We start from the raw sequence: 27280 nt of genomic DNA on the forward strand, positions 1-27280 counted from the left end.
GGCACCTTCACAAAGCTTGGGAAGCTTCTGAGCAGCTTAGGGAGGCACGATGTCCATGTGCGTGACATCAGGACGTCACAATGTCACATGCATGACATCACCCCACCCCCCTCGCAAGCTGGCGCCTCTGGCCCTAACTGTTCCCCTATGAAAAATTTCACTGCACGCCACTGCTGACACTTCTCTATCCAATAAAAAGAAGTTATTCTATCATTCTAAAACTGAAGTGTGGCAATCCAAAGAAGCTGAATGTGGGTGGGGGAATCCAGGACAGGCAAAAATAATTCATACAGAACTATGGCATTCATTGCCACAAGGTGTGAGGATGGTCACCAACTTGGATTGTGCATACGTTACCAACTGTAAAACACAGGTAAGCCGTTCTTTTTCTCAATTCCATTGAAGCAATTTTTTCGAGGGAAATGCAGTATTTCACACAGGATAGATGTGGATCGTGGCTAACACTGTGTGTACACTGGATGTAGAGTAAATCAGGTGTATACTCAGCTTTGGAAGGCTTGGAAAGTAGGTTAGACAAGTGATAGAGGGTTATTGTGCTTTGCTCGTGGGCTTCCCATGGGCATCTATTAGCCCACTGTAGGAAGCAAGGAACAGCGGTGGCTCTGTGGGTTAAACCACAGAGCCTGGGGCTTGTCGATCAAAAGGTTGGCGGTTCGAATCCCCATGACAGAGTGAGCTCCCGTCGCTCGGTCCCTGCTCCTGCCAACCTAGCAGTTCGAAAGCACGTCAAAGTGCAAGTAGATAAATAGGTACCGCTCTGGCGGGAAGGTAAACGGCGTTTCCGTGTGCTGCTCTGGTTTGCCAGAATCGGCTTAGTCATGCTGGCCACATGACGCAGAAGCTGTACGCCAGCTCCCTCGGCCAATAAAGCGAGATGAGCACCGCAACCCCAGAGTCGGCCACGACTGGACCTAATGGTCAGGGGTCCCTTTACCTTTACCTAGGAAGCAAGACTCTGGATCAGGTTGGGCTTCCTTCAACTCCAGCAGGGCAATTCTCATGTTCTCAAGTGGTTTAAAGCAATAAGGAGAATAATATCATGGTCAAAATGGGAAGTAAAGTCCTCCTTCTAATGCTGGTTAATAACATTAGGTGAAATATCTTCCTGCGCTAAATGCTGGTATATAAATCTCAGTCTTGTCAGGAGATAAAGGACCAGCTGTTCCTTGACTCCTTCAAAAGCATCAAAAAGTCCCCTGCCTATAGTGGGAAAGGTAATCAATAAATCAGCCCATGCAAGGCCAAGATGCTTTTTCAAGTGTGCTTTTGTGTGTGAGAAAAATGGGATTAACTTTCTTCACCAAGTGAAAGCAATACCTTTGTCTAAACGTAAGCAAAATTTGGAAAGTAGACCCATGGGGAAATAACTCAGATCAGATGCAAACCCCACCTAGTTGTGTTATTGAATGATTTGTCCTTGCTTAGAAAATGACTTTTTAATAAGAAGAAGGTAGAGCACTAACGTGCAGATAAATTCTCTGCAATGATTAAAAGGATGTTGAGAAGGGGCAGCAGGTGAACAGATGATAATGCTGCGAGTTATGGTACTGTACACATAGTGGCGCACCGTCCTAGGCAGTTTATCCAGCAGGCTATTGTGTACACAGCAAGCCAAAAAGAGAAACATTAACTAAATTGCAAGATTTGGATCATTTGTCTTATCGGCAGATGGGGGAATAGGTTATCTTTTGAGCGGGGCACACCTGCTCTCCTTTGTAAAACTGTAATCATGCCATTACAGGATACATTGTGGTTTCTTGTTTAAACGTTCTGTGGAGCGTGCACACACACACGGCATCATGTCAGCACAGGGCAGGGCACACACTTAGTGGTGGTGAGGAGGAAAAGGAATCTCTCTATTTAAGTTTAAGATGGGGTAAGGAAGAAGTAAACATGGTTCATTGTTTGTTTATAGGTTAGCCTTAGGGGTTCCTAAAGTGTGGTCCATCAGTTTCACTCAGTTGGTCCGTGGTGAAAAGTTTTGCTATTTTGAAAAACACTTCAGCGTCTAGCCTAATAAACAGGCAGAAAAATTGTTAAGTGTTCCACTGAGATCCTCAGTAATTTTAAAGTTATGGGGTGGGCAGGACTTTAGGAACCACTGTGCTGGTTTTCAGTCCTAACCACATCTTCCTAGGAGTCGGCCCCATTGAACTCAATAGGACTTACAACTGAGTAGACATGGTTAGGCTAGCTCTGTTTGCTATATTTTCATGGGACGAGAAAGTAGGAAGTGAAATGGAGTAGCCAAGAGGGGATTTGAAGGAGTGAAGATCTCAATGAGGTTGGGTTTGTATGGCCATATTCCCCTGTGAGGGTTTTTTTAATTGAATATACATTCTAATTTATTTAATGATATACTGAACTCTGATGATGCCTCTGGCTTGTCTGCATGATTGATAGAGAGGGGTGTGTGTGCATTTAGATAGTATCCTGCTTTATGAATGCAAAAATTTACATATATTTCTCTGCCCACTGGCATGTGGTCCCCAGAAGACTGCCTAGCTGGGAACCTGGCCCTTAGGCAGGAAAAGGTTACCTGGCAGCAGCTGTCCAGGATTTTAGGAGAAATCCTTTCACAGCCCTACATGGGGGTGCTGGGGATTGAACCGGGAATCTCAGGTACCCTACCACAGCCATTCCCTCACATGTGAATTACAGCCATTCCCTCACGTGTTACAGCCATTCCCTCACATGTGAATAGGCCTCAATCCACCACATGGAAAATATTGCCCCTGAAAAAATGTCAGTCTGCCTTCTGGTATTAGGACAATGACTGATGGTTTCGCCGGAGGCCTAGCTCAGGAAGTTATTCCAGAGATGGATACATTTTTATCAATGGTTTTATTTTCTTTTTACAGTTATAACCTGCCTCCTCCCATTTGCCTGAGGCAGCTTGCAATCAATAAAACAATAAAGTGCACAATAAAAGCCAAAGAGTGTCATTAGAGAGTAAGAATTCCAACCATATCTACAGCCTTTCCTCTCCCCTCCCCCTTTTTTTCTTTTGCTGTTCTAACAGCTGCCTTGAGCATATTGAAATGGCAATGTTGTATTTGTTCAGTATTGCAGTTTGACTATGGGTGCTGTTCCATTTGCTATAATGCATCTGATGTGCAGTTTTCTCCTGGAAAGGTGGTACATGAATAAATAGGTGACTGGATGGATTGATCTCATTCCCTTTAGAGAAGAGAAGCTTAGAAATGAAGGTCTAATGGTCCAGGCTTTGTTTTTAAAAAATCTTATAAAATAGCAAAGTTCAGAGTTTCAATTCTCCAACCTCCTAGCTAGGGTTTTCCTGATCAAGGGGTCAGTGATTAGTCTGATTTCAAATCAGCCTCCGATGGGAAGAGGACTATACAAGCACCTTACTCAATCCTAAATCTAGGGAGACAAGACAGGGGCTGAGCCACATCTGCACATTGTAATCATTACTTATTCCCCCCACACAAGCCATTATTCATCCCATGAAATATACCCCATCCGTATTTCTTTTACAACATACGACTCAAGAGGCCAGAGACATGCCATCAATTTAATGGCTATCACTTCTGTAATTGTCCCTCAGCTGGCTCCCCAGAGATGTTTATCGTCAGATTCATATATATATATTTAAGACAAATAAATGGTTGAGTCTTCATTGTTGGTTCACCCATTTGCCACATCACAATAACATACATAATACACCCAACATGGAGGCAGAGGCTGACAATCCCAAGGACATTTATTGTTCCCCCTCATTTGCTTGCAACCCTCAGAAGAACACATTTTCATTTAAAACATGAGGGTGGCATCTTTTAATACACCCCACACCGTGACTGGCTGAAAGCAAAGTGTTATTCCACGTGATGGTAATAATAATAATAATAAAATTTATTATTTATACCCCACCCATCTGGCTGGGTTTCCCCAGCCACTCTGGGCAGCTCCCAACTGAATATTAAAAGCAATACAGCATTAGACATTAAAAACTTCCCTAAACAGGGCCGCCTTCAGTTGTCTTTTAAAATTAAAATAGTTATTTATTGCCTTGACATCTGCTGGGAGGGCGTTCCACAGGGCAGGTGCCACTACTGAGAAGGCCCTCTGCCTGGTGGTAGGAAGACAGAAGCACAGATAAAGCAAAACTGAAGCCTAAAAACTAATGGTGTAAACTGTTCAAAAAGCTTTCACTGGGGTTGTTGTTTTTTGGCTCATGAGCGGCTCCGAGTCCCACTCTATCCCTGCATGACTTTCATTCATTCTCACAGCCTGCTTAGTCTTCATTTCATTTTACTTTTTAATAGTTTTGAAACATAAGATTCAAGTGCAGTAAAATAGCTCATCGCCGCCATGAATTGGTCTATCAATCTGTTATTGCTTTTGGTTTCATCTGATCTTCTGTACAGCAGATTGAGCAGATCTGCCACCCAGGCTCAAGGGTGGGAGGGCAATAACCTTTTTCTGCTAGGACAAGAGGGAGAAATAGGCATGCTTTCTGCAAACCATGGATGATGCGAGCCAGGGCACTCCGTCACAAATACTGCTGCTAAAAACAACAACAACAACAACAAAAATACTGCTGCTTGAAGCTAGACACATCACTGTGCAACCACCACATTAGCTTGCTCTTAGGATCCGGCCGTGCTGTAAAGATTAAATAACACAATTCTGTGCTGATGAACAGCCAGCACAAAACCAGTGATTTTCTTTGGACTAACTGTGCTGAATATACAGCCAGAGTGTTACCTAAAAATAGTATCCACGTGCAAAAATAGGGACCACTTTTTTGCTGCTTTATCTGTTGTGTTTGGGGTTTGGGAATGGAATGAGAAGCGAAAAAGAGAGACTTCGCTAGAATTTTTGAGAAGCTTTGCTGTTTATGTTACTGTGTCTCACCTGGAAGTGTGGCTGGTGGGCAGCTGTGGACTGGGGCAGATTTTGGATTCAAAGTCCGGCACTCTTCCACCTCTTACCTTCTGTTTTCCTCGACTCACTATGTCATAGTAGCAATGCCCTTTAGGACTCCCTAGGCCATGGGTAGGCAAACTAAGGCCCGGGGGCCAGATCTCGCCCAATCACCTTCTAAATTGAAGGACCTGCATTGGCTCCCAGTACGTTTCCAGGCACAATTCAAAGTGTTTAAAGCCCTAAATGGCCTCGGCCCAGTATACCTGAAGGAGCGTCTCTACCCCCATCGTTCCGCCTGGACACTGAGGTCCAGCGCCGAGGGCCTTCTGGCGGTTCCCTCACTGCAAGAAGCCAAGTTACAGGGAACCAGGCAGAGGGCCTTCTCGGTAGTGGCACCGCCCTGTGGAACGCCCTCCCACAAGATGTCAAAGAGAACAACAACTACCAGTCTTTTAGAAGACACCTGAAGGCAGCCCTGTTTAGGGAAGCTTTTAATGTTTGATGCATATTGTATTTTAATGTTTTGTTGGAAGCGAACCAGAGTGGCTGGGGAAACCCAGCCAGATGGGTGGAGTATGTATGTATGTATGTATGTATGTATGTATGTATGTATGTATAAATAAATAATCCGGCCCACGGACAGTCTGGGAATCAGCATGTTTTTACAGTTTTTACATGAGTAGAATGTGTCCTTTTATTTAAAATGCATCTCTGGGTTATTTGTGGGGCATAGGAATTTGTTCATTCCCCCCCCCTAAAAAAAAATATATAGTCCGCCCCCCCCCCAATGTCTGAGGGACAGTGGACCGACCCCCTAGTGCATCAGAACCAGTCGTGCTGCCCTAAATTTGCTTTTGCAGTGGAGGTAGCCTTGGACCTATGTGAGTACTGCAGGGCTTTTTCAAAAACAAGCAATGGGAAGAGAAAATGCTTGGCCATTTCATAATGTCAAGTGGCAACACCGTGAATATTTCAGACACGTTTCTCCCTTGCACACCACATTTTTCCAGGAGGGTTTTGCCCTCAAACACCTGAGTGGTTGAAAAATGTTTTGAATTCTTGGCGCAGCTTTGGCAAAAAGGGCTCGTACGTGGGCTTCTGTCACCTTCACATTTGTTATTTACCACCACACTTTCCCTCAGGAAAACGGTTCCTCAATGAAGGAGAGCAACCAATATCAAAACAGTGAGTTTATTTGCTTATCTTCTATCCTGGGCACTAGCATGTTGCTTCTCCACCTGAAAGGGGAGGACAAACCCCTAGAGAACACAGGACATCAGCTGAGGAGGAAGATTCAGAATTATTTTTTTATACCTGTGAAGGCTTCAAGAGCCTTAAAAAAACAAAAGTGTGGGGTTGCAAAAAACCCTGGTGGGATTGCTGAAAGGAGGCATGTAATACTTTGCCACAGGACCCTGGATGATGAGGGCTGCTGCTGCACCACAGAGACGAAGCAGGAGAGAAGGTTTGTGCTGGAGCTAGGTGGAAGAACAACATGGCTGTGGATTTGCATAGGCTGATATTCAACTGAGTTTTCAGAGGAAACCCACTGAAATTAATGGACACAACTAAGTTAGGTCAATTAAGTTCAATAGGTCTGTGCTGAGCAAAACATACTTGAATACCAACCATACGAGTTTGACCATGAGGGGGACAGGAGCTAGACATGTATAACTGGGTTTGTTTGCCAGGAGGTTATATGATGTGACGAAGCATTATCCCACACTTCCCCTCCATGTCACTTTCCTTAACGGAAAAAGGTCTGGTCTTTGGGTGAAAGTAAATTTGTTACACAAGGCCTCCCAGTCTACTGTAATTGCGCAACCTGAATCTGATTGAATTCCACCAAAACACAGCTACCATCTGGAAGCACCCCCCGTTAGCTTTGTATATTTGGGAATAGGCATGGGGGAATCTAGTATTTTAAGAAAGTGGGGGGGGGAGGGAGAAAAACTGCTTCATAAAGTCTGAGAAACGCATGATTAGCATTTTGTTAGAAAATGAGATCATCTCGATTAAGTGAATATTAGCAAATCATCTAAGTCAGCTTGACACATTTTATTTATTTCTATTTCAGCTTTCCTCTAAATTGCCCACGGTGGTGAACATAGTTCTTCACCCCCTCCCCATTTTATTCACCAAACGACCTTGTAAGGTAGTTTAAGTTGAGAGAATATTGTAGAACATAAATTTTTGGCGGGGGAAAGTAAAAAATGTTTGAGAGAGAAACATGACTTGATTTATTTCAGTACAAGAAAACAAAAGAAATTGAACATAGTGGCATTCCATTTTAAATTTGCAAGGGGGTGGGAAACATCCCTGTGAGGAAGGTCTATAGAATGTGAAGAAGCATTTGTCACCATTTGGGCAGGATCAGATGCAAAGGTGAAAAACTGCGGTGTTATTTAAGTTATGCAACATTGCCACCTTGTGCTTATTCCTGTTAATTGCAGCTGTACCTTAATAGGCAAGATATATGACAAGGCAGGATTTACAAGGCTAGCTGTCAACAGATGCTGTAGAAGAGTGAACCTTTCCTTTGGTCAACAGTAATTAAACTAATATTGAATTTTAAAAATACAAAATCAATTTTTTATATATTAATCAAACAGTGGAAAAAGCAAAGAGGGACAGCATATGTCATGTTTGCCTTCTGATAGTACTTTGTTTCTCTCAACTCATCCACTCCAAAGGCAAGATAAAAAACAAAATCAAGCGAGTTTATTAAGAGAATTTTAAAAATGTGTCTTACACTCCTCTGAGTTAGCAGAATACATTCAAGTTATTATAAAATACATTGCAGAGCAAATGAACAGTACCTTGTCAAAAAGGAGGGGTCAGGTTGATTCCCAGTTCTGGCTCGGTTAACAGGTCCACAAAATGTGATTATTCATCCTAATGGGAAAAAGACACCTCCTGCGGACTGCTGCTGATTGTTAACTTTGGGCAATGTGAACTCGGGACAGGTGTAGAAACTGGTCAGACATGTCCATTAAACTTAAAGGTGTAAAGGTCTAATGAGGCATACATTCATTAGGAATTAGCCAACTGCACAAGCAACTGCTGCTTCCCTAAGACAGTTCTGATTTTTAGCAAAGCGTTCTGCATAAGCTCTGTCGCTTCTTCCCATTTATTTTTTTCCGGGCTTGTGTAAGTCACCAGATTCTCAGTGTACTTCAAGATCACCTTTAGAAACCTGTGTGGAAGAGGAAATACAATTGTGACACCAAAAAGGAAAGCCTTTTTCAAAAACCATCAGACATTAAAATATATTGTCAAACAGATGCTTTCCCTGGAAAAGCCATCATTGCGTCGCTTTTGCAGTTGCAGAAAGACATTTCTGGACCACACTGCCCCCTTCCAGTGGCTGCAATTTGTAAAGGCGGGGAGGAAACACCCAGTCATGTTAAATGCAGTCACACATTTAAAGCAACATCTTTATTCCAGGTCCTTTTGGAAGCCCAAACAACAACTAAGAGGTGTAGTGCTGAGATACTGGTGGTACCACCTTCTTCCTGCTCCAGAATGCTGAAAGGTGTAGTGAAGAGTGCTGCCAACTCATTCTTCGTATTGCAGCTGATTAAGGAATGTCAAGGATTACAAATCACTAGGTGGAAACAGTCAGATAATAATCAGTGGTTGAAAAGAGCTTTGTGTATTACTTGACTAAAGCTAAAATGTACTCACTTTAGGTAATGTTGATATCCAGGAGTGTTCTGTTCACCAGCAGTATGGACATGGATTAGTTCCAGCGTAATCAAGATTAAAATTAGTTGCAAGACTGGAGATAGAAATTTAATACTAGAAGAAAAAAAAATATTTGAAAACAAAAGCCTTAGGAACAATCAAGCCAATGAGAAAACATATTGCTATACTGTTCTTCTTGCTGTTATTAATTCATTGCCCCATGAGGAGTCTCCAAGCAGCATACAAATTTTAAGAGCATAAAGTAAAAAAAAGCAATAAAAACCATAAAATACTCTATAAAGCAGTGACAAGCATATAAGTTATACTTTTTATGTGGTGCTGGATGTTAATGTCAAATAGGTTAAATGGATTAAGTGAAGGTTATATTAGCCTGCAACACCTGGATCAAGACACTCAGCCAGGAGAGATTTTCTGCTGTTTGCTAACTGACAATCTCTCTTTCTCTCCCCTCAGATCTCTGCCTCCTTGTATCCCTTTAGCTACTTTCACTAAGCTTGCCCTCTTATCCTGAACATTTGTGCCTGCATATCTGCCCTGGAGATACTTTCAGCATCAGTCAGAAACAGAGAATTCTTGCAGAGCACAAGCTTCATTTATTAGCTTATCTCTGTGTTACATGTATTGTATAAGAATCTAGACTACATCAGTTGCATTTAGGCCCCATCAAAATCAAGTCCCACTTTCATTTTCAGCAAGATTAAGCAAGTCTGGATGTAGTCTTTGTGATATATATATATATGCACATGTGTATATGAATACAGATCTAGAATATTACACACACTCATTCTGTCTATTTCTCTCTCTCTTGTAATACTTGAGATCTGCTTAACAAATTGTTTATTTTGAAAACATTTTCAATTACATGTTCACGCCCCATTCCTTTAAAAGTAAAGAAAAAAACCTACCTCCTTCTCATGCGCAGATAGTTGTGCCTCTGGCGGGATCTCAGTGATTTGTTTGTCCACTGCTTGTACCTGGTTTCACAAGTGGAAATGACTTGACATGACACTTGGTGGCACTGGTTGCTTATCTGACGAAGCACCACGACAATCTCCAGGACAGATCGTGGGCAGAAGAGGACATGAACGTGCTTGCTGCAGAGATCAGCCAATAACCTAAATAAAAAAATATACCATTTCTTCAGTGCTCTTTTAGCTGCTGTAAAATAGAACTAATGTTCAGCCGGATTGCCATAAATGCAAGCTAATTCTAGTGCAAACTACAGTGGTGCCTCGCAAGATGAAAAGAATCCGTTCCGCGAGTCTCTTCATCTTGCGGTTTTTTCGTCTTGCGAAGCAAGCCCATTAGCGGATTAGCGCTATTAGCGGTTTAGCGGATCAGCTGATAAGCGGCTTAGTGGATCAGCTGTTAAGCGGCTTAGCGGATCAGCTGATAAGCGGCTTAGCTGATAAGCAGCTTAGCGCTTAGAAAAGGGGGGGGGAGGAAAAAAAACCCACAGGAACTCACAAGACATTTTCGTCTTGCGAACCAAGCCCATAGGAAATTCATTTTGCGAAGCGCCTCCAAAACGGAAAACCCTTTCATCTAGCGGGTTTTCCGTCTTGCGAGGCATTCGTCTTGCGGGGCACCACTGTACATCCATAAAAAGAGGCAAACCGATTGTTCTTCCAAATTAAAGAAATTTGAAGAAATAATCACATTTGCCTCTTTTATAATAAATGGGTACTGTTTGCCATCGATGCCAGCTAATTCCACCTGCATGATCTATTTCATCTATATAATCAGATAGAATATTGGGACTTGAAGGACATGCTAAACTGTGGCTAATCTAAAAGGGACATGGGAGCTTCCAATCCCCTCCTTGTGGCTATGCTGTGGAAGAGGAGAAGGAAGGGGGAGCATGCAAGCTCAGGGATGCTGGGCTTATTCTTGTAATGCTAAACTGTGGTTTATTGTCATATGTGAATGTAGCCAAACCATAGTTTACAATCTTTGTTTGGAGGGATCATTAAAGCCAGTTTGCTGGTCCAGTTGCTATGGCAAACCCTGACACACCAAGAAGAGTTCTTATAAGCTCTGCATCTGAGGCATGTGCAGGAAAGGATGAAGCATGTGCTTGAAAGACTGGAGAACAGAGCATCTGAACATGGGCATTATGGCTCAAACTTATCTCATGAGGCAGTCCCTATATTTAATAGAAATGGAACTCCAGAGCTGACAAAAAGCATCACCAAAAAGGTAAGTCATAGGACTACAGTGTACTTTCAGATTTGGCAAAAAGCAGCGAAAGTGTTACAGAACTTACTTCTCAGTTATAACCTCCTCCACAGGATCACCTAGAAATCTGATACTGTGAGACAAGTAGGGTTGTAGCTGAGATAAAATATCGGTAGTCACAAACATACAAGGAACATCATCAGTATCTTTTCCTGACCTTAAAAACAAAAGAAAACCAAGATATTAATGATCATTCTCAGAATCTTATTTGAGGGCTCTTCAAATATGTGTTACTTAGAACAAAAAGAGCTGTCGAATAATTAGTAATTCTATTTTTGCGTGACCTCAAATCAACCAATATATTCTTGGGTGTGTTATCCTTGGTTATCTCCCAAATTCTAAGATGATGAAATCCTAGACTGTGATGCTGACTGAGGTGGTGGCCTAGTTTGTTTTGTGTTTTTTTTTAAAAAAAGGTTACACAGTCTTGCTGCTTTAACTCACCCAACATTTCCCTACCATAGGGAGATGGGGGTCTCTTTCAGCATGACAGGTTGGGAGCCCCAAAGGTTCTAAATGTTTGGATGCATTGTCTGTTGATACAATCACTTGCTTTCACAGTGATCTGCCATGAGCCCTCAAGATAAGATGGGACAGACAACCTAAACGCATACATATATTCAAACTAACCAAATGTCTTGCTGATCAGTTACCTCCACGTTTTAATCCTTGTACAGCAGTCTAGAATTATGTAATTAGGAAGAAGGGTTTGCAAGAAAGCGTAGACTTCGAAATTTCTCATCTGACACCCCAACATACACCTCTAACCACAAAAAGGAGCAGGAGAAACAGGCATTACCCTCCAATTTCTTGAACTTGCTCTTCAGGCATTATAGGAAGAACAGACCATGAATGAATGCTTTTTATGCACTTCAGTACCTAGAAAGTGAAAAAGAGATCTATAAATAATTCCCCTCCCTTCTGACAGAAGTAGATGAAATTTGCAGGTCTATTAGCCCAAAGGCTACAGTTTTCATTGCTCCTGCCCCCCCCCATCCCACATCTCCACAAAAGGTCGCCTGATCTTCAGGACTGGCTTTTTAGGTAATGTTGAGGCATACAGTATGAAGAGATCAGAAAGCCTCATTCTGAGAGTTTTGGTTCTTAGAATTCAGCCCAACGCTTTTATTTGCTATTGACTTTTTAGCAGACCTTCCTAACCTGAAGTCACATGTGATATGAATCCATTCCTGATTAAACTTCTCTGACAGTCTATAACTTTCAACTGGGCTCTTTTGGTGTTGTCAAACAGTAATTTAGCACACAAACCTATTCTGTATGCACATGTTTGAGTTTCCTACTAACTTTGACAGGACGGTTGAAAGTGCATCTCCCCCCCCCCCCCCCGCCCCAAAATCTGGAACTGTACTTTACCCATCACAGAGCTCTAATCCCCAGGACTGGGGGAAGCAGTGTGCTTTAATTGCATGGTGTGGATGTGACCAATGGCTATTTTTCAGTCTATTTAAAAGTTCAAGAGAGATAAACTCACTACTGAACGACAAAGAGAATGATAAAGGCAATATACCTGCTTCTTAAGTTGGGCTATTGGATGAAATTGGGAACAATAGCAATCTGCACAGCTCATAAGTGGTTTTAGGAATGAGTGTTCCTGGTTTGAAAATAAATTAAAATTCATGGTTAAAATGTAAATAGATTTTGAATTATTTTCTGTAGATAGTACTGCAATCCATTCCACTGAGGCTAACTGTACTGTACTTAACAATGTTAAGGTATTGGATGAAGTTGGATCCAGACTTGCGCTCACTGGACTTCTCCTTTTGCTGGAGGAAATGAGGGGGGAGAAGTGACCTTTGTTGATTCCTCCTTTCCCCTGCAGACCCCTGTACCCCTGAAAAGCATGGAAGGCGGTGTCAAGGATCAATGAAAACTGCTCCTCTTCCTCCAGTGAGAAGCCTTTGCTAGATCCCAGTTCTCTCCATGGATACAGGAGCCTTTCCTGTCAGAGGGAGCAAGTCTGGATCCAACCTAGGATGCTTTATATACAAAAATATATATAAGAAAATAAAGGTATCAACTACTATGCACTGCCCTGGATTCTGATGAAACCTACACATGTGGACGAGCGGTTTGCAACACGAGATTCCTCCTTCCTGTGACCAACCATGTTTGGAACAAAAATGGACTTAATGCATCTGTGACTGGATCTCCCTTAGTTGGTCTTTAAGGTGCTACTGGAAGGAATTTTTTTATTTTGTTTTGACTATGGCAGACCAACACGGCTACCTATCTGTAACTGGATCTCCCTTGTTTGCTTTTGAAATAACTTTTCAAGTAGGTATGGGTGGGTTCAGACTTTGGTCAGACCAAGGCTGTTGGGAATAGTTAACCCCTTCCCTCCATTTCCCCCAATCTAAATCATCCTTTGTTTTCGCTGTGGAAAGGCTAATAGCTTGGGGAGGAGCAGCATGAGTGAAAAGGGTTAAAGATCCCATATCCCAGGCCCATTTTGATCATAAATCTGTTTCAGTATTTACAGATCTAGTAATATAAGCCAGAATGAATGGATGAAGAGCAAACTGAAAAACCCTGCATGAATACAGCTAAGGAATAAAAGAAATAAAAACCATTCGACAGAAATATTAGGACGGCAGAACAGGGATGGCTCCTATCCTTCCAATGTTAAGATAGCTTACATAATGTAAGCTATCTACAGCATGGTCATCCTCAATTTGCTGCCCTCCAGATGTTTTGGACTATAGTTCCCATCAGGCCACTGGCCTCGAATGGTAGCAGCTGTAGTCCAAAATATGTGGATGGCCCCAGGTTCGGGAAGGTTGGTCTATACTACAGCTGTAGCTCATTGGCCACAATCCAAAGAGGCCCATGCATTTCTTTAGGGAAGGCTTCCTCAAACCCGGCCCTCCAGATGTTTTTTGGCCTACAACTCCCATGATCCCTAGCTAGTGGGACCAGTGGTCAGGGATGATGGGAACTGTAGTCTCAAAACATCTGGAGGTCCGAGTTTGAGGAAGCCTGCTTTAAGGACACAGAGAGATTGCCAAGTTTCTCTTCTGGAAGTAGCTCCTCATACAAAATCAGATTCTACTCAGGAGGGTCTCCAGACCTTCCGAAGTAACATTTTAGGGAATGTGACAGACGAGTTGTAAAAAGTGGAACCATGCATGGCACTTTGGATCCTGCTCACTCTGCCCATAAAAGAAATGCCTGTAAGTCATATGATAGAGGGATAAGATAGTCTTCAAATCCAGATCTTTCCAGATTTTGGGTATAAGGAAGCATAGGTTTAACATAAATAGGTCTTGCTGCACCAAAATTGGCCCCTACCTTGACTGCAGCTATGTCACCTTTAGAAAATCTGCACAGGAGGGTAATAGAAAATGAAAGAATCGAATTGGCTATTTCTCTCGGGAAGACATTCAAGCTGTTCTCTCCATGGCTCAGATGATCTCTGACACGTGGGCCTTCTTGATGGTTCAAGAAATCCCAAAGAAATTCCTACAAAAAACAAGACAAGTAGTGTGAAATGTAAAAAGAAAAGAAAAAGCCCTTCTATGCAGGCAGGGTGCTTTTGATATGCAGAAAAGCGTTTCTAGATCCAATCCAGAGAGGGTGGAAATAAAGCCAGAGCAAACATTTGTTTGCTTCCCTTCTACAAGGGCAAAATCCTACTGGAAGTTAAGTTTCTGATATAGATGATTATGAAAATCTGCTCATTTGAGAACTCATTATTTCTCATTGTTCAATTGCTTAGAGCTGCCAGAGCACATGCCAACTTGTTTGCAGATCTGCAAATGGAGAATAGTCTCTTATACAACATTAATCCCTTTCACTATTAGGATGCAACATGCAAAATCCCTGTTGAACAGTTTCAAAACCATCAAAGGTGACAACCCTGTCTGTATGGATGACTTCATTATCACAATTTAACTTTTTTTCCATACTAAAGCATTCTAATGATCTTTTAATTCTATCCATGCTGCAAATATTCAGCATTGAACTGCTTGCTTCATTGAGAATATAAGTTTAGGTACTTGAGTCCTACAGATTTGAAAGAGTTACTTATACCTTAGTGCTGCATGAATTAATATGACAATGAATTAACGTTATAAAAATTAACATTGTGCTCACCCAAGATAGCCCAGGCGTGTTGGAAGAGTGAGTTGCCTTATTACAAAATACCCACAAGTGCAGTCCTATGCAATATCAACTCAGAAGTAAGCTCTACTGGCACTTATTACTCAATAAATGAGCCCTAGAAAGCTATGGGCTTTTCATTTTAAATTCAATAAGCCAAAATCCATCATCTTACCATTGCTGCTTCACCAAGAACTAAAGGAAGCTGATTGGCTTCTTCATTATGAAACTGTTTTGCTAGCATCTAGATATAAAAAATAGATACAAATGTCAAATAACCCAAAGCTTTATAACTAAGACATACTTATAAGGCATCCTGCATTTAAAAAAATAATCTTTTTTTATAATTGAACATCATTTTCTAAAAAAAACCTTACTACTTCAACCAACCAACCAACTATAGTATCATGTTGAAAGGTAAAAGGTAAAAGGTAAAGGACCCCTGGACAGTTAAGTTCAGTCAAACGTGACTATGGGGTTGCGGTGCTCATCTCGCTTTCAGGCCAAGGGAGCATTTGTCCAGAAAGCTTTCTGGGTCATGTGGCCAGGAGGACTAAACCGCTTCTGGCACACAGAGGACCGTGACAAGTGTCAAAGCGCACGGAAATGCTGTTTACCTTCCTGCCACAGCAGTACCTATTTATCTACTTGTACTGGCATGCTTTCGAACTGCTAGGTTGGCAGGAGCTGGGACAGAGCAACAGGAGCTCACCCCATTGTGGGGAATCGAACCACCAACCTTCTGATTGGCAAGCCCAAGAGGCTCAGTGGTTTAGACCACAGTGCCACCCGCGTCCCTAGTATCATGTCACATACTCCAATGAACCACATGGTCAACTTACCTCATCGAAAGTGGTATAAAGAGAAGATGACTAGAAAAGAGAAAATAAAAATGTCACTGCTGTTTAATTTCTGGAGGGAAAATACAGGTTGATTTAAATTAAGTCATACTCTGGCCACATTCACAGTGCTATGATACCACTTTAAACAGTTGTAGCGTCACCCAAAGAATTCTGGGAGCTGTAGTTTGTTAAGCATGATGAGAGTTGCTGCGAGACCCCCATTCCCCTCCAAGACAATTTCCACAAGACTCTAAATAATGAACAAATCAAAATAAAATTGCTCACTATCCCAGCGCTCAGCTGATTTTTACCCTCTATTAAGGGGAAACTGTGGTTCAAGCTAACCAGAATCTGTGCACTGAGGAAGGGACTAGGCAGGGTGTGTGATCTCATCCTTCATTCCTGGCTGCCAAACTACGGTTTATCAAGCTGGGAACTGTACATTCAAACTGGACCATTATGTGGTACCAGTTAATAACAGATGTGACTAGAGGTGGTTTTTATTTAGAAGTGACCAACAAGGGGGGGGGGGAATTACCTCAGCCATCATTGTAAACAATTAAAATTATTAGTAGGACTGGAATGACACTTGTAGTTTAATGTTGGACTATGGTTGTAATGGAGATTTAATAGAATTGAATTAATAGAGATGATGCAGAAAAAGTTAACATAAGGACCCACAAAGGTGAGGAGGGAAGTCCTTAGGAATTTATGGAATTCTCTTTTTGTTTTGGTTGGGTGACAATTGTTTGTAAATTTTAAAATCTGAAAATTAAATATATATTTTTTAAAGAAAAAGAAAAAATTACCTCAGCAGTCATTAGTCTGCTAGGACATTTATTAACTTTTGTGAAAAGCAACCTAAGTCCACTCTCCAGCTGAGGTAGTAACAGTATAACACAGTCTGCATATCTGAAAGAAATATTACAGTGAGATTGATTTCCACTACACATTTTTCTTCTTTCATGAAAATATGAACTTAACAAGCCTGATTCAGGCTGGATATTGTTGTCTCAGATATTTGAAATAAAGGCACAAGGAGCGGAAGCAGTATGCAATCACAGGGATGGGGGGTGAGTGAGTGAGTGAACAGCAGTTTTTTCTCATTTCTACAGCTATTTTATGAGGGTTCCCAGTCTTTGGGGGGCACATTTTCCCATAGCAAACGTTTAGTGAGACCACCCTTGAGACTTCCTCTTGACAAAATTCCAAATGTGTTCATCAACCTTCAAAGACTGGGAACCCCTGCTATAGCCTTTGGTTTCAGAGAAGCCTAGAAGCCTGGGCAGTGCCAGATTTACGTATAAGCTAAACAAGCTATAACTTAGGGCCCCACTCTCTTGCCCCCCCCCAAAAAAAAAAATTAAAGGAAAAAAACACTGGATGTACATTTCCAAAATATAAGATAAAAAGCAAGTAAAATAAAAACTACATACAGCAAAAGTATTTTGTGTTGTGTAGGCTCCTATGATGTAAGTTATGGGCGCCACCTGCTCCCTAAAATATCACTGGTTTGCTCACTTCTATATATAGGATACTTACATTCTGCATGGACTGGTTGCATAGCAATATGTGCAAATGGCTTTAGATACCTATTAGGTCCATAAATTACCATATAGCATACATTCAACACAAAAAACAGTGACAATTTATTGTTGACAAAGGACAGCTGGACATATAAAGGGCCCCATTACCTTCAGTAGCTTAGGGCTCATCAAACCTAAATCCAGCCCTGAGCCTGGGGCATCCAAGCGGCTGCTTGAGGAAATGGGGAAACTCTTTGACTCTGCAATCTGTCCACGGGCACTCTGGACTTAAATATCAAGGGAGCATTTTTACATCAAAGTATTTCAAATAAGACCTTGATGGTGCAGAACCCTATGTGACCTTTTTTGTGGAAAGCAAGAGCTGCTTTCATGATAGCACTGAAGCTCAGTGGTAGAGCATTTGCTTCGCAGGTAGGAGGTCCGAGACTGTCCTCCGACATCTCTAGGTAGTGCTGAGAAGGGCTCTCCATCGGAAACCCTTGAGAGCTGCTTCAGGGCAGTGTAGACATTAGAAAGCTAGATGGCCCAATCTTCCGACTCAGTAGTAGGCAGATTCCTATGTTCCCATAGTAGGGTAGTCATAGCTCTTACATATCACATTTCATTGCTTGGGCTACTTGAATGTGGCAACCGATGACAAACAGGCAAACAAAACCTGCAAATTGAACAGATGGTTCCCAGGATCCTAATATAAATAAATCCAGTGCTTTTTTTCCTATAAAAAAATAATGTTTAGGGGTACTCTCATTTTCCTACTCATATTGAAATACTGCCCCTCAATGAAGCCAAACTTAGATTCACAAAATGTTTAGGGGTGTGCATACCCCTGCATCCCCCCAGAAACAAAGCCCTGAATAAATCTATGCTTTAACTGGTTTTATATATATTTCAAAAAAGAAGACTAGGAGAAAATGCTACACTTCTTACCTGCATTGTCTAAATGATGATAGTGCAGTAATCCAAAATGGCAACATGGTTCTTAATACAATATTTGATTTGAGTACTAATTCATCAGCCAAGGACAACAATTCATGATTAAGATCTACGAGCAACAGAGAAGAACTTGGAGTATAAAACTTTGTCACCTTGGATGGGAGTAACAAGACGTGTTAAATTTGACCTTGGATGAAGAGGAAATTTGCTGAAGTGAATTTAAGACTGTAAAAGAAGAAACGGAGACAAACCATTTCCTCCTAGACTCCAACCACCGGAGGAAGATCTGTAGCCTAACAGCTCTTCAGTTAACTATGTAGAAACCTTTCAAAGTTAAATGGTGAGCTGTAATATTGTTGCTCAGTGAGGCCCATAGCAAAGAAATGAGAAGTGGCACCTTACCGCTGCATTAATGATGCATATATATTAGTGAAAATAACCTACAAAAAAGCCTATTAGTGGAGTCTGCCTATACAAATGTATATACTAGGAGGAAAGTGCACTGGAATGCTGCTGATTTTTTTATTTTTTTTAATCTTTGCAAACTGAAACAGAAATGGAGAACTGAACTTAAGAATGGTATAATGAAAAATTGAGAGGAACTGAAATAGACAGATTCATCCGTGGGCTTGGATGGTTCCCAAGCTTAAATGGCCACTAGATCTTAAAAATGCATGCTAGAACAGCATGATTTTTAAATGTCCGAGGTTTTCTTAAATCTGGACAGGACTGTGTCGGGCACATACTGTCATTTTCCTTACAACAGATTTCTTAACATCCAGTACACAACTTGCACCCATAAACCTGGTTTTCCACAAAGACTGAAGTCTCTGGATCTGGGCAAAATTCTTATGAGAAACAGAAAATGTTCAAGAAGCATAATACGTCCGAGTAAACCTTTACAAATGGTGAGCTGCAACAAACATGCTCACCTGGAAAAACGTGCAGCTCTTTCAAGTTGCTGAAAGATACATAAGGTCGATGAACTAAAGTAGACTGAGTTTGCTGGAGGTAAGTCTTTAGCAGTTGTCCCAATCCTGCCGTTAAACAAAGCAGCATAGAGGAATATCTAGGCAAATTAGGATATACAATGAAATTAGAAACATCCAGAACAGGCTTTGCCAACCTGGTGCCCCTTCCAGATGTTGATGGACTACAACTTCCCTTAGCCCCAGCCAGCATACAGGTGGGCGAAGGCTGATCTAGAAACACACTGTTAAAACATCTCCCAAGCAATAGTGTTTGGGAAACTTAAAGAGCAAGGCTGCAATCCTGCTCTTAGTTCAGGTGCTTTGTATCTTCAGTGGGATATGAGCAGACTAATCCCCTGCTGGACAGCGGACTCATCCAGCATTCTTCCAGCGGTGCAACTGTGTTCCTGCTATGACCAGTAAGAAAGAGACAACTCACCCCACAAAAAATCCCACCCACAAATAAATAACTTGCAGCCTTACTTCACAGGAATTTCCTGGGGTGATGCAAATCCATGCCACAGAATATTACGAAGATTCAGACCATCCGGAGATCCAATGAACACTCTGAGAACATCCATCTAATTTTAACAAAATATAGGAAACGGATTCAAACTTTGACATAACACCAGTGTCATGGATTGGAGGAGAGGGGCTGCTCCAGACATACAAACAGCTCCAGATTTTTAAGGACCTTGGACAGGCTTTTGCTGGTGTGCATGCCGCCCCCATAGAGCTGAATGAGACAAATAGATGCTGTCACTTTGGCCGCCAAGTGCTAGCACTACTGCAGCCTCCAACTTGCATTTGTTCCCACCTGAGCACGAAGGCATGGGTCAATCACCAGTCTCCCTCTCACCTAAGGACTTATATGGCAGTAACAGGGCTGTAATGAGCCGGATTCTGGCCCATCATAGCATTGCCGCAGCTGCGTAACCATTGCTACTTGCTCAGTGGTGCTGTGACAAGCTGGGCTTGCAACTCATTGCAGTTGGGCCACTCCACTGTTGAAGTGGAGGCCATTGGGTGGGGGAAACGGAAAGGCATCAGCCCTGGCAGGCCCTAGCAAATGTCAGGTGCTGATGTTGGGTTTCAGCACACCCACAGCTCCTGCCCTCTAAAACCTCTTCACTGGGCACAAAGTAGTAGAAAAGAAGAGCATCATAGGCTCCTAGAAACAATACCAGTCAAAAGGTCTGGAGCTCTCTGCATTCCATAGTAATTTAAGCAGCAAGGACACCGAGAGTCTTAAAACTCAAAATGGACAAAAATTAAAAGCTTGTGAATAAAAATAAACACCACATGCAAGACACTCACCACTGATTGCCCAAAGACTGTGGCAAGTTCCTGAGACACAAGCAAGTCTCGCAGGAGAAAAGGACAGTCTTTGCCAATTAATAAGAACACCTGGAAATCAAAACAAAAGAACACATTTTGCCTTCTCAAAACATGCAAACAAGTAAATTGTTTAAAGCATTGTGCAAAACTTTTCTCTCTTTTCTGTTTAAAAGAATAATCTCAAGTTAAGGCAACTCTGGAAAACAGTCAGTCCCTGGCATCTCCAGGCAGGGCTGCAAATATCCCCGGTCAAAAATCCTGGAGAGCCATTGCCAGTCAACACAGACAATTCTGAACTAGATGGACCAAGGGCCTGACTTGGTCAGAGAAAGAAGAAAGGGAACCTATGTAAATCTTGCTTTTATCTGCCAGGAAAGAAGATGTGAATCCTACCCAAGCATCTCTAGCACCAGTCCAAGATTACTGAACATCAATGGATTAAGAACGTATGACTGATGTTCTTGACAAAAGGACAAGTAATGGAAAAGTGGGGAGGGGACATGTAATGCAATCCTAAATAGATTTACTAGTCCCACCGAAACTGGTGGAACTACTCATTAGTAAAAATGCAATTCTGATGCTTGGTGGCTTTGCCCAGCCCACAAGTAGTGTGGAGCAGGACTGGGTAAGAAGCAATAATACATCCTCATACATAAAGACAAGGGTCCATTAAACAGTACTTGGCTGAGGATTTTCCACATATGTGCTACTTAGTTACCCAGTAGAATCATTAAAAACAAAATCTACAAACCAGGGATCCCGGGTTTTAGTTTTCCATGTCTTGCTGACAGTCAATCAAAATGAAATTCTTGATGAAGTATGCAGGGATTTTCCATAAGCAACCAAAAGTCTATCTTTTCTGAACACTCTTTCACACACATGCCCAGACCTTGACTACCAGTGAATGAGTTTAACAATACGGCACAAAATAATAACATCCCATCAACCTGAGAGTATGACATAAAATTAGCAATAGTAACTTTTGCTTAGGGGGCACTATGGAGAAAAAGGACTGAACCAAAACTTAGGAATGTTTCTGAACAAAAAGAAGAAGTATAAAACAGCTATTAGCACAGAAACATAGAAAGAAAAGCAAGATGATTTTAATCCCTTAAAACTTATGAGAAGGGCTCCTTTAAGTGAGTTCCTTTTTAATAATCAGAATAGTACAGCATCCTGTTCTCAAAGTGACCAACCATTCACTGTGTGAAGATGTGGGTTCAGATAGGTAGCCGTGTTGGTCTGACGCAGTCAAAATAAAAAATTAAAAAATAGTCCAGTAGCACCTTAGAGACCAACTAAGTTAGTTCTGGGTATAAGCTTATACCTAGATCTAACTTAGTTGGTTTCTAAGGTGCTACTGGACTATAGTGTGAAGATGTGTTATCTTTTGCCCATTCTGAATATCCCAACATTGGATGTCTACAAGTTCTAATGCTGTAAGTCCCCAAAGCTGAAACCTTTCCTCATAGGGGAGTTGCTCCACCCCCTTGATCATTTTGGCTGCCCTTTCCGGAACCATTCATGGAGGCTCTGCACACAGGAAAGCGAAGGGTGTGGGGACGAAGGGAAATGAGAGGCTAGACATCTCCTCCCTCTGCCCCACCGCAACCCCTTTCTTCCGATGCAGCAATCCTAGCATATTATTCAGAGTACCAAGGGAGGTAATGGGAGAAAGGGGCTGGCCCAGCATCTTCCCTCTACCCCTTAGGTTCACAGTTGCTCCTCCTCATCATGACAGCCAATGTCCCAGGCCCCAGTAGGCTCCTGCTCCTGGAAGACACAGTGCAATTGGCATGCACCTCTGGCAGACACATGGCTGCTTATCCAAGATGGTAGGGTCCCGTGCTCACATAGGCAACAAGTGACATACTTGGTTCTTTCTGCAGACACTTCTACAGGTCTGCTTTGCTTGTCCCTTTAAGCCACAGTTACACTAAACTATGGTTTAAAATGTGAATGTGCACAAAACCGCAGCTTCTTACTGTGCTGCTATCAGCTAAGTTTTGTTCTTGGCTTATCGCTCATGGTTTGTCTGGGCAGAAACAAAGCATGAGCCCCGGTTAAGATGTAAAGCTAAGCCATATCATTACTAAGCTGCCAGCAGAATAGCAGGAGAAAGGGAAGAGCAAAGCATCTGCGATTTCAGCAGTGTGTACCAGCAGGTTACATGTTCACATTTAAACCAGTTTAGTTCAACTATGGTTTAGTGACATGCGAACAAGGTCACAGTAAACATCTGTAAGCAAGCATCTCACAACACTTAAATACGGAAACCAGCTGGAAATTATATTCAACCTGCAACCTTAAAATTATCAGAAAAAGAAGGGAGACACCGTTTCTTTCAGTGCAAAAAGACCTCATTAACCTAAAGCTTGGCAGAGCCGAAGATTTTAGCACTTACATCACCCAAGGCTCGTTCCAAACATGCCGTAAGCTTCATTAAGCTCAGTGCAATGGCTGTAGCATGTGGACTCTTTATAGCGTCAAACGTTTCAAGAAATACCTGCCGTTTGGAAGAAAGGAAAACCAAAGGTAGTCATGTGGCACAAAACGTTTAAAGTGAGAGAACAGAACAGCTATATAAACTTACAAATGCAGTTTAGGTTAAGAACAAAAATTCACAAGCATTTCTTTATTACCATTTCAAGTATTACAAAAGGAAAGAGTCTTCCCACTCCATAAAGAATAAATTATTTGTATCCTAGTTTAATCTACCCTTTGGAGTTCCCACACTTGAAAATTAAACAGGCACCAAGACAGTTGAGTTTTTGGCACCTATTAAAGACCTTCCTCTTTTAAGGACCTTTTGAGTCAAGATCTTTCCCAGTCTGCATCTGTATTGGGATGTTTTTAGGATGTTATTTACTGCCCTTTGAGAAGGAGGGCAGGATCTAAATTAAATAAATTATCTGTAAATCTCATGTGGAGAGCTACTAAGTTCCACTACAGCAGGCTTCTTCAACCTTGGCCCTCCAGATGTTTTGAGACTACAATTCCCATCATCCCTGACCACTGGTCCTGCTAGCTAGGGTTCCTGGGAGTTGTAGGCCAAAAACATCTGGAGGGTCAAGGTTGAGGAAGCCTGCATCAAAGCACCACCACAAAAGAGAGTCCAAAAATGCAGGCAGCTGTGTTGGTCCATGCACATACACACAAGAGGGACAGAGAGACAGAGGTAAGGGTCCCTATCTAGCTCTCTGGACTCTTATGTCATACCTCTGAGCCGTTCGTCCACTGGAACCAGATTACAAACTGGTCTTCAAATTGCTCCCTGGTAAGGGATTGTAGATATAAGTGAAGAGATTCACACAAAGATCCTAAAGATCTCACACTTTTTACATAATCCACAGTTTGATCTGAAAAACAAAAAAGCAGTGCCTAGTCAAGGAGAGCATCAATAAACTCATGTTCTTATGAAGTATAAACATCTAAAAGAAACGTTTTCCCCTGAATAATTAGTCTCTTCCTTTAAATTCCTGGGAGTTTACCTTAGTGAAGACCTCACTTGGAAAAACAATATAACTCAGGTGGTTAGGAAGGCCCAACAGAGACTCCATTTTCTCAGAGTCTTGCAAAAGAGCAATGTTAAACAACAATTGATGACCTCCTTTTACTCGTTCACAACAGAAACTGTCCTCTCATATTGTATCACAGTGTGGTACATTGGCTTGACAGCCACAGACAGGAAGTCATTACAGAGGGTGGTGAACACAGCACATGATATCATGGGCTGTCCCTTGAGCCTGCTAGATGACATCGCAAGGGATCGTTGCCTTAGGAGAGTGAGAAAAATTATCAGGGTTGATTCACACCCCAGCCAGGACCTCTTTAATCTTCTACCCTCGGGCAGGAGATATAGAAGTATAATCAGTCGTACCAACAGGCTAAAAAACAGTTTCTATCTGTGGGCTGTTAGGCTGCTGAACGGAAAATAATATAGTGCAACTGACTTTTGGCATTGGTGTGTTGTGCGACAAGCACATAGAGTGCAATGAGATTGAGTGTTTGTAGGGGTGGAGAGGCTTGGTTAATTTCATTGTACACAGGTTGAACATTGGCAATAAAGGTATTATTATTATTATCTTTCTTAAGCAGAATCTGTGTAAAAGTCGGACATATTTGTTTGCTATGGTTATACTAACCCTTAATTCTATTAAATTAGCCCAAAAGGATTGCCTGAAAACATGTAGACAAGCTCTAGGATCTGCAGTGCAATCCTCTGCATGTGTTTAATTAAAAAGTAAGTCTCACTTGTCTAATGGGGCCTACATCACAAAACTGTACTTAGGAATTGCAACCTTAGCTAACCAATCCACACACCATTTTAACACATACCTGGTTCTCCATACTGTATGCATTCTGTGATTGTTCTCCAGTGTATCTCGGCTTTGTCGGACACAATGCTACTAATAGAAAGGTTTGCTTTTATCTCAAATCCAGCTTCACAAATCATATAGTGCACTGTAGGGGAAAGACAAGTGGAGACTGGATCAGCTAGCAGCATCTGAAATGAGAAGTGAAAAATAATGAAAAAAGTATAAAACAACACAACTACTGTAGTACTCTCTTAAATAGACCCACAACAGGCACAGCTACAACACACCGTAGAACATCAGTATTGTAAATATATGTTTTTAAAATGTGGCATATGGCCAAAATTGCTGCCTTCAGGGTGGTTAATCTGTGGTCCTCCTGAAGTTGTTGGATCCCAACTCCCATCAGCCCCAGCCAGCATGGCAAGTAGTCAAAGATGATGAGAGTTGTAGTCCAGCAATATATGACGGGCCAAAGGTTGGCTATCCTACTTTATACCACATTTATATACAGTGGTGCCCGGCAAGACAAATGCCTCACAAGACGAAAAACTCGCTAGACGAAAGAGTTTTCCGTTTTTTAAGGTGCTTCGCAAGACGAATTTCCCTATGGGCTTGCTTCGCAAGACAAAATGTCTTGCGAGTTCTTGCGAGTTTGTTTCCTTTTTCTTAAAGCCGCTAAGCCGCTAATAGCCACTAAGCCGCTAATAGTCATGCTTCGCAAGACGAAAAAACCGCAAGACGAAGAGACTTGCGGAACGGATTAATTTCGTCTTGCGAGGCACCACTGTACTGTCAAACCTCAGCTCCTGAACGCCTCTGTTTTGGAACGTTTTGGCTCCTGAACACCAAAAACTCAGAAGTGTTCCCGTTTTCGAACATTTTTCGGAAGCCAAACATCCAACATGGCTTCTGCTTGAGTGCAGGAAGCTCCTGCAGCCAATTGGAAGCCGCGCCTCGGTTCTCGAACATTTCGGAAACCGAAATGGACTTCTGGAATGGATTACATTTGACAACTGAGGTTTGCCTGTACCACCTGTGTATTCGTATGACAACCTTAGAGCACAGTGGAGTTGTCATTCTCCCTGGTTTGTTTGACAGCTCTTCCTACCGGCTGTTCCAATTCATTTCTGTCTGTGTACGCAGCAGCGGGTGTTGATGGAGCCGAGATCTCTTTACCCTATGCAATTGTTCACAACTTGACTAGAGACTGGATTATGAACAGCTTAAGAACTGCAGTCAATCAGTCAGTGTGAAGCTCCCGTTGTTCAGTCCCTGCTCCTGCCAACCTAGCAGTTCGAAAACACGTCAAAGTACCAGTAGATAAGGGGGATGCAGGTGGCGCTGTGGGTTAAAGCCTCAGCGCCTAGGACTTGCCGATCGAAAGGTCGGCGGTTCGAATCCCTGCGGCGGGGTGCGCTCCCGCTGCTCGGTCCCAGCGCCTGCCAACCTAGCAGTTCGAAAGCACCTCCGGGTGCAAGTAGATAAATAGGGACCGCTTACCAGCGGGAAGGTAAACGGCGTTTCCGTGTGCGGCTCTGGCTCGCCAGAGCAGCGATGTCACGCTGGCCACGTGACCCGGAAGTGTCTCCGGACAGCGCTGGCCCCTGGCCTCTTAAGTGAGATGGGCGCACAACCCCAGAGTCTGTCAAGACTGGCCTGTACGGGCAGGGGTACCTTTACCTTTACCTTTACCAGTAGACAAATAGGTACCGCTCCGGCAGGAAGGTAAACAGCGTTTCCTTGCGCTGCTCTGGTTCACCAGAAGCGGCTTAGTCATGCTGGCCACGTGACCCAGAAAGCTGTCTGCGGACAAACGCCAGCTCCCTTGGCCAGTAAAGCGAGATGAGCGCCGCAACTTCAGAGTCGTCTGCGACTGGACCTAATGGTTTACTTTACCTTACAAGATGCAGACGCATTTTGCGTATCGTGAGCATGCATTAAAAGTCCAGCCCTGGAAATGCGGTGAGCCACATTTGTGACCCTGGCTTACAGTGCAGTCCAGTATTATGACCCCTACTTTGCAGGAGTCTGTGCTTGGTGTATGTGTGTGAACAACCACCTACTATGCTGATCTCCACACCTGTCAGAAGAAAGCAACTCTGTAGGAGAGGCAGCTATGTACGCTCTCGCCCCTCAGGTGGAGCGCTACAGGTTGCAGCAAGGAGAAGGCGAGTTAAATATCCACCCTCCCGCCCCCTTCCCGGACGGAGGGTACGACTCTTCACTTTCTAGCTCTACACACTTACCTCCATTCCTTTCAGCTTCTCTTAGCTCCCGGTCGCTTCTGTCGCGGTTGGTGACGTCACCGAGAAAAGGGAAACCCTTCGAGCAACGCTCGTCCTATCAGGCGGTTT

General features: G+C 42.5%; 1 protein-coding gene and 2 long non-coding RNA genes across 6 annotated transcripts; 2 read left to right on the forward strand and 1 right to left on the reverse strand.

The window, feature by feature from the left end:
• The first annotated feature begins 155 nt into the window (after nt 1–155).
• On the forward strand, nt 156–12875 carry LOC307213470. Its single transcript, XR_013837516.1, has 2 exons — nt 156–373; nt 12698–12875. It is a non-coding gene; the product is annotated as an uncharacterized lncRNA (long non-coding RNA).
• On the reverse strand, nt 7611–27247 carry ERMARD (ER membrane associated RNA degradation). 4 transcript variants are annotated; one of them, XM_079971351.1, is made up of 18 exons: nt 27173–27245; nt 24946–25114; nt 23827–23966; nt 23012–23113; nt 20587–20676; nt 19753–19850; nt 19231–19367; nt 18293–18407; nt 16628–16730; nt 15819–15848; nt 15152–15220; nt 14167–14337; nt 12386–12469; nt 11657–11736; nt 10886–11014; nt 9525–9734; nt 8599–8712; nt 7611–8107 (listed from the first exon to the last, which is right to left on the reverse strand). In XM_079971351.1, the coding sequence occupies exons 1-18, from the start codon at nt 27176–27178 to the stop codon at nt 7945–7947; spliced, it is 2010 nt and encodes a 669-aa protein (XP_079827477.1). In that variant the 5' UTR covers nt 27179–27245; the 3' UTR covers nt 7611–7944. The 4 variants fall into 4 exon arrangements, with proteins under 4 accessions (XP_079827477.1, XP_079827478.1, XP_079827479.1 ...); XM_079971352.1 differs by lacking the exon at nt 8599–8712 and having other exon boundaries at nt 27173–27247; XM_079971353.1 differs by lacking the exon at nt 27173–27245 and having other exon boundaries at nt 23827–23881; nt 24946–25108.
• On the forward strand, nt 11021–12195 carry LOC307213474. The gene is made up of 2 exons (XR_013837519.1): nt 11021–11233; nt 11419–12195. It is a non-coding gene; the product is annotated as an uncharacterized lncRNA (long non-coding RNA).
• Nucleotides 27248–27280: the final 33 nt, after the last annotated feature.

The sequence above is a fragment of the Podarcis cretensis genome (genome assembly GCF_951804945.1).
Source record: "Podarcis cretensis genome assembly, chromosome: 3".
NCBI classification, from domain to species: Eukaryota; Metazoa; Chordata; class Lepidosauria; order Squamata; family Lacertidae; genus Podarcis; species Podarcis cretensis.

Excerpts from the sequence above, each read along its gene's own strand:
- ERMARD (XM_079971351.1), bottom strand. Across the intron at positions 15,849-16,627 it reads GCAGACTAATGACTGCTGAG|TCATCTTCTCTTTATACCAC; the intron begins GTAATTTTTTCT and ends TCTCTTTTCTAG. Across the intron at positions 9,735-10,885 it reads GAGGAGGTTATAACTGAGAA|GTTATTGGCTGATCTCTGCA; the intron begins GTAAGTTCTGTA and ends TTTTTTATTTAG.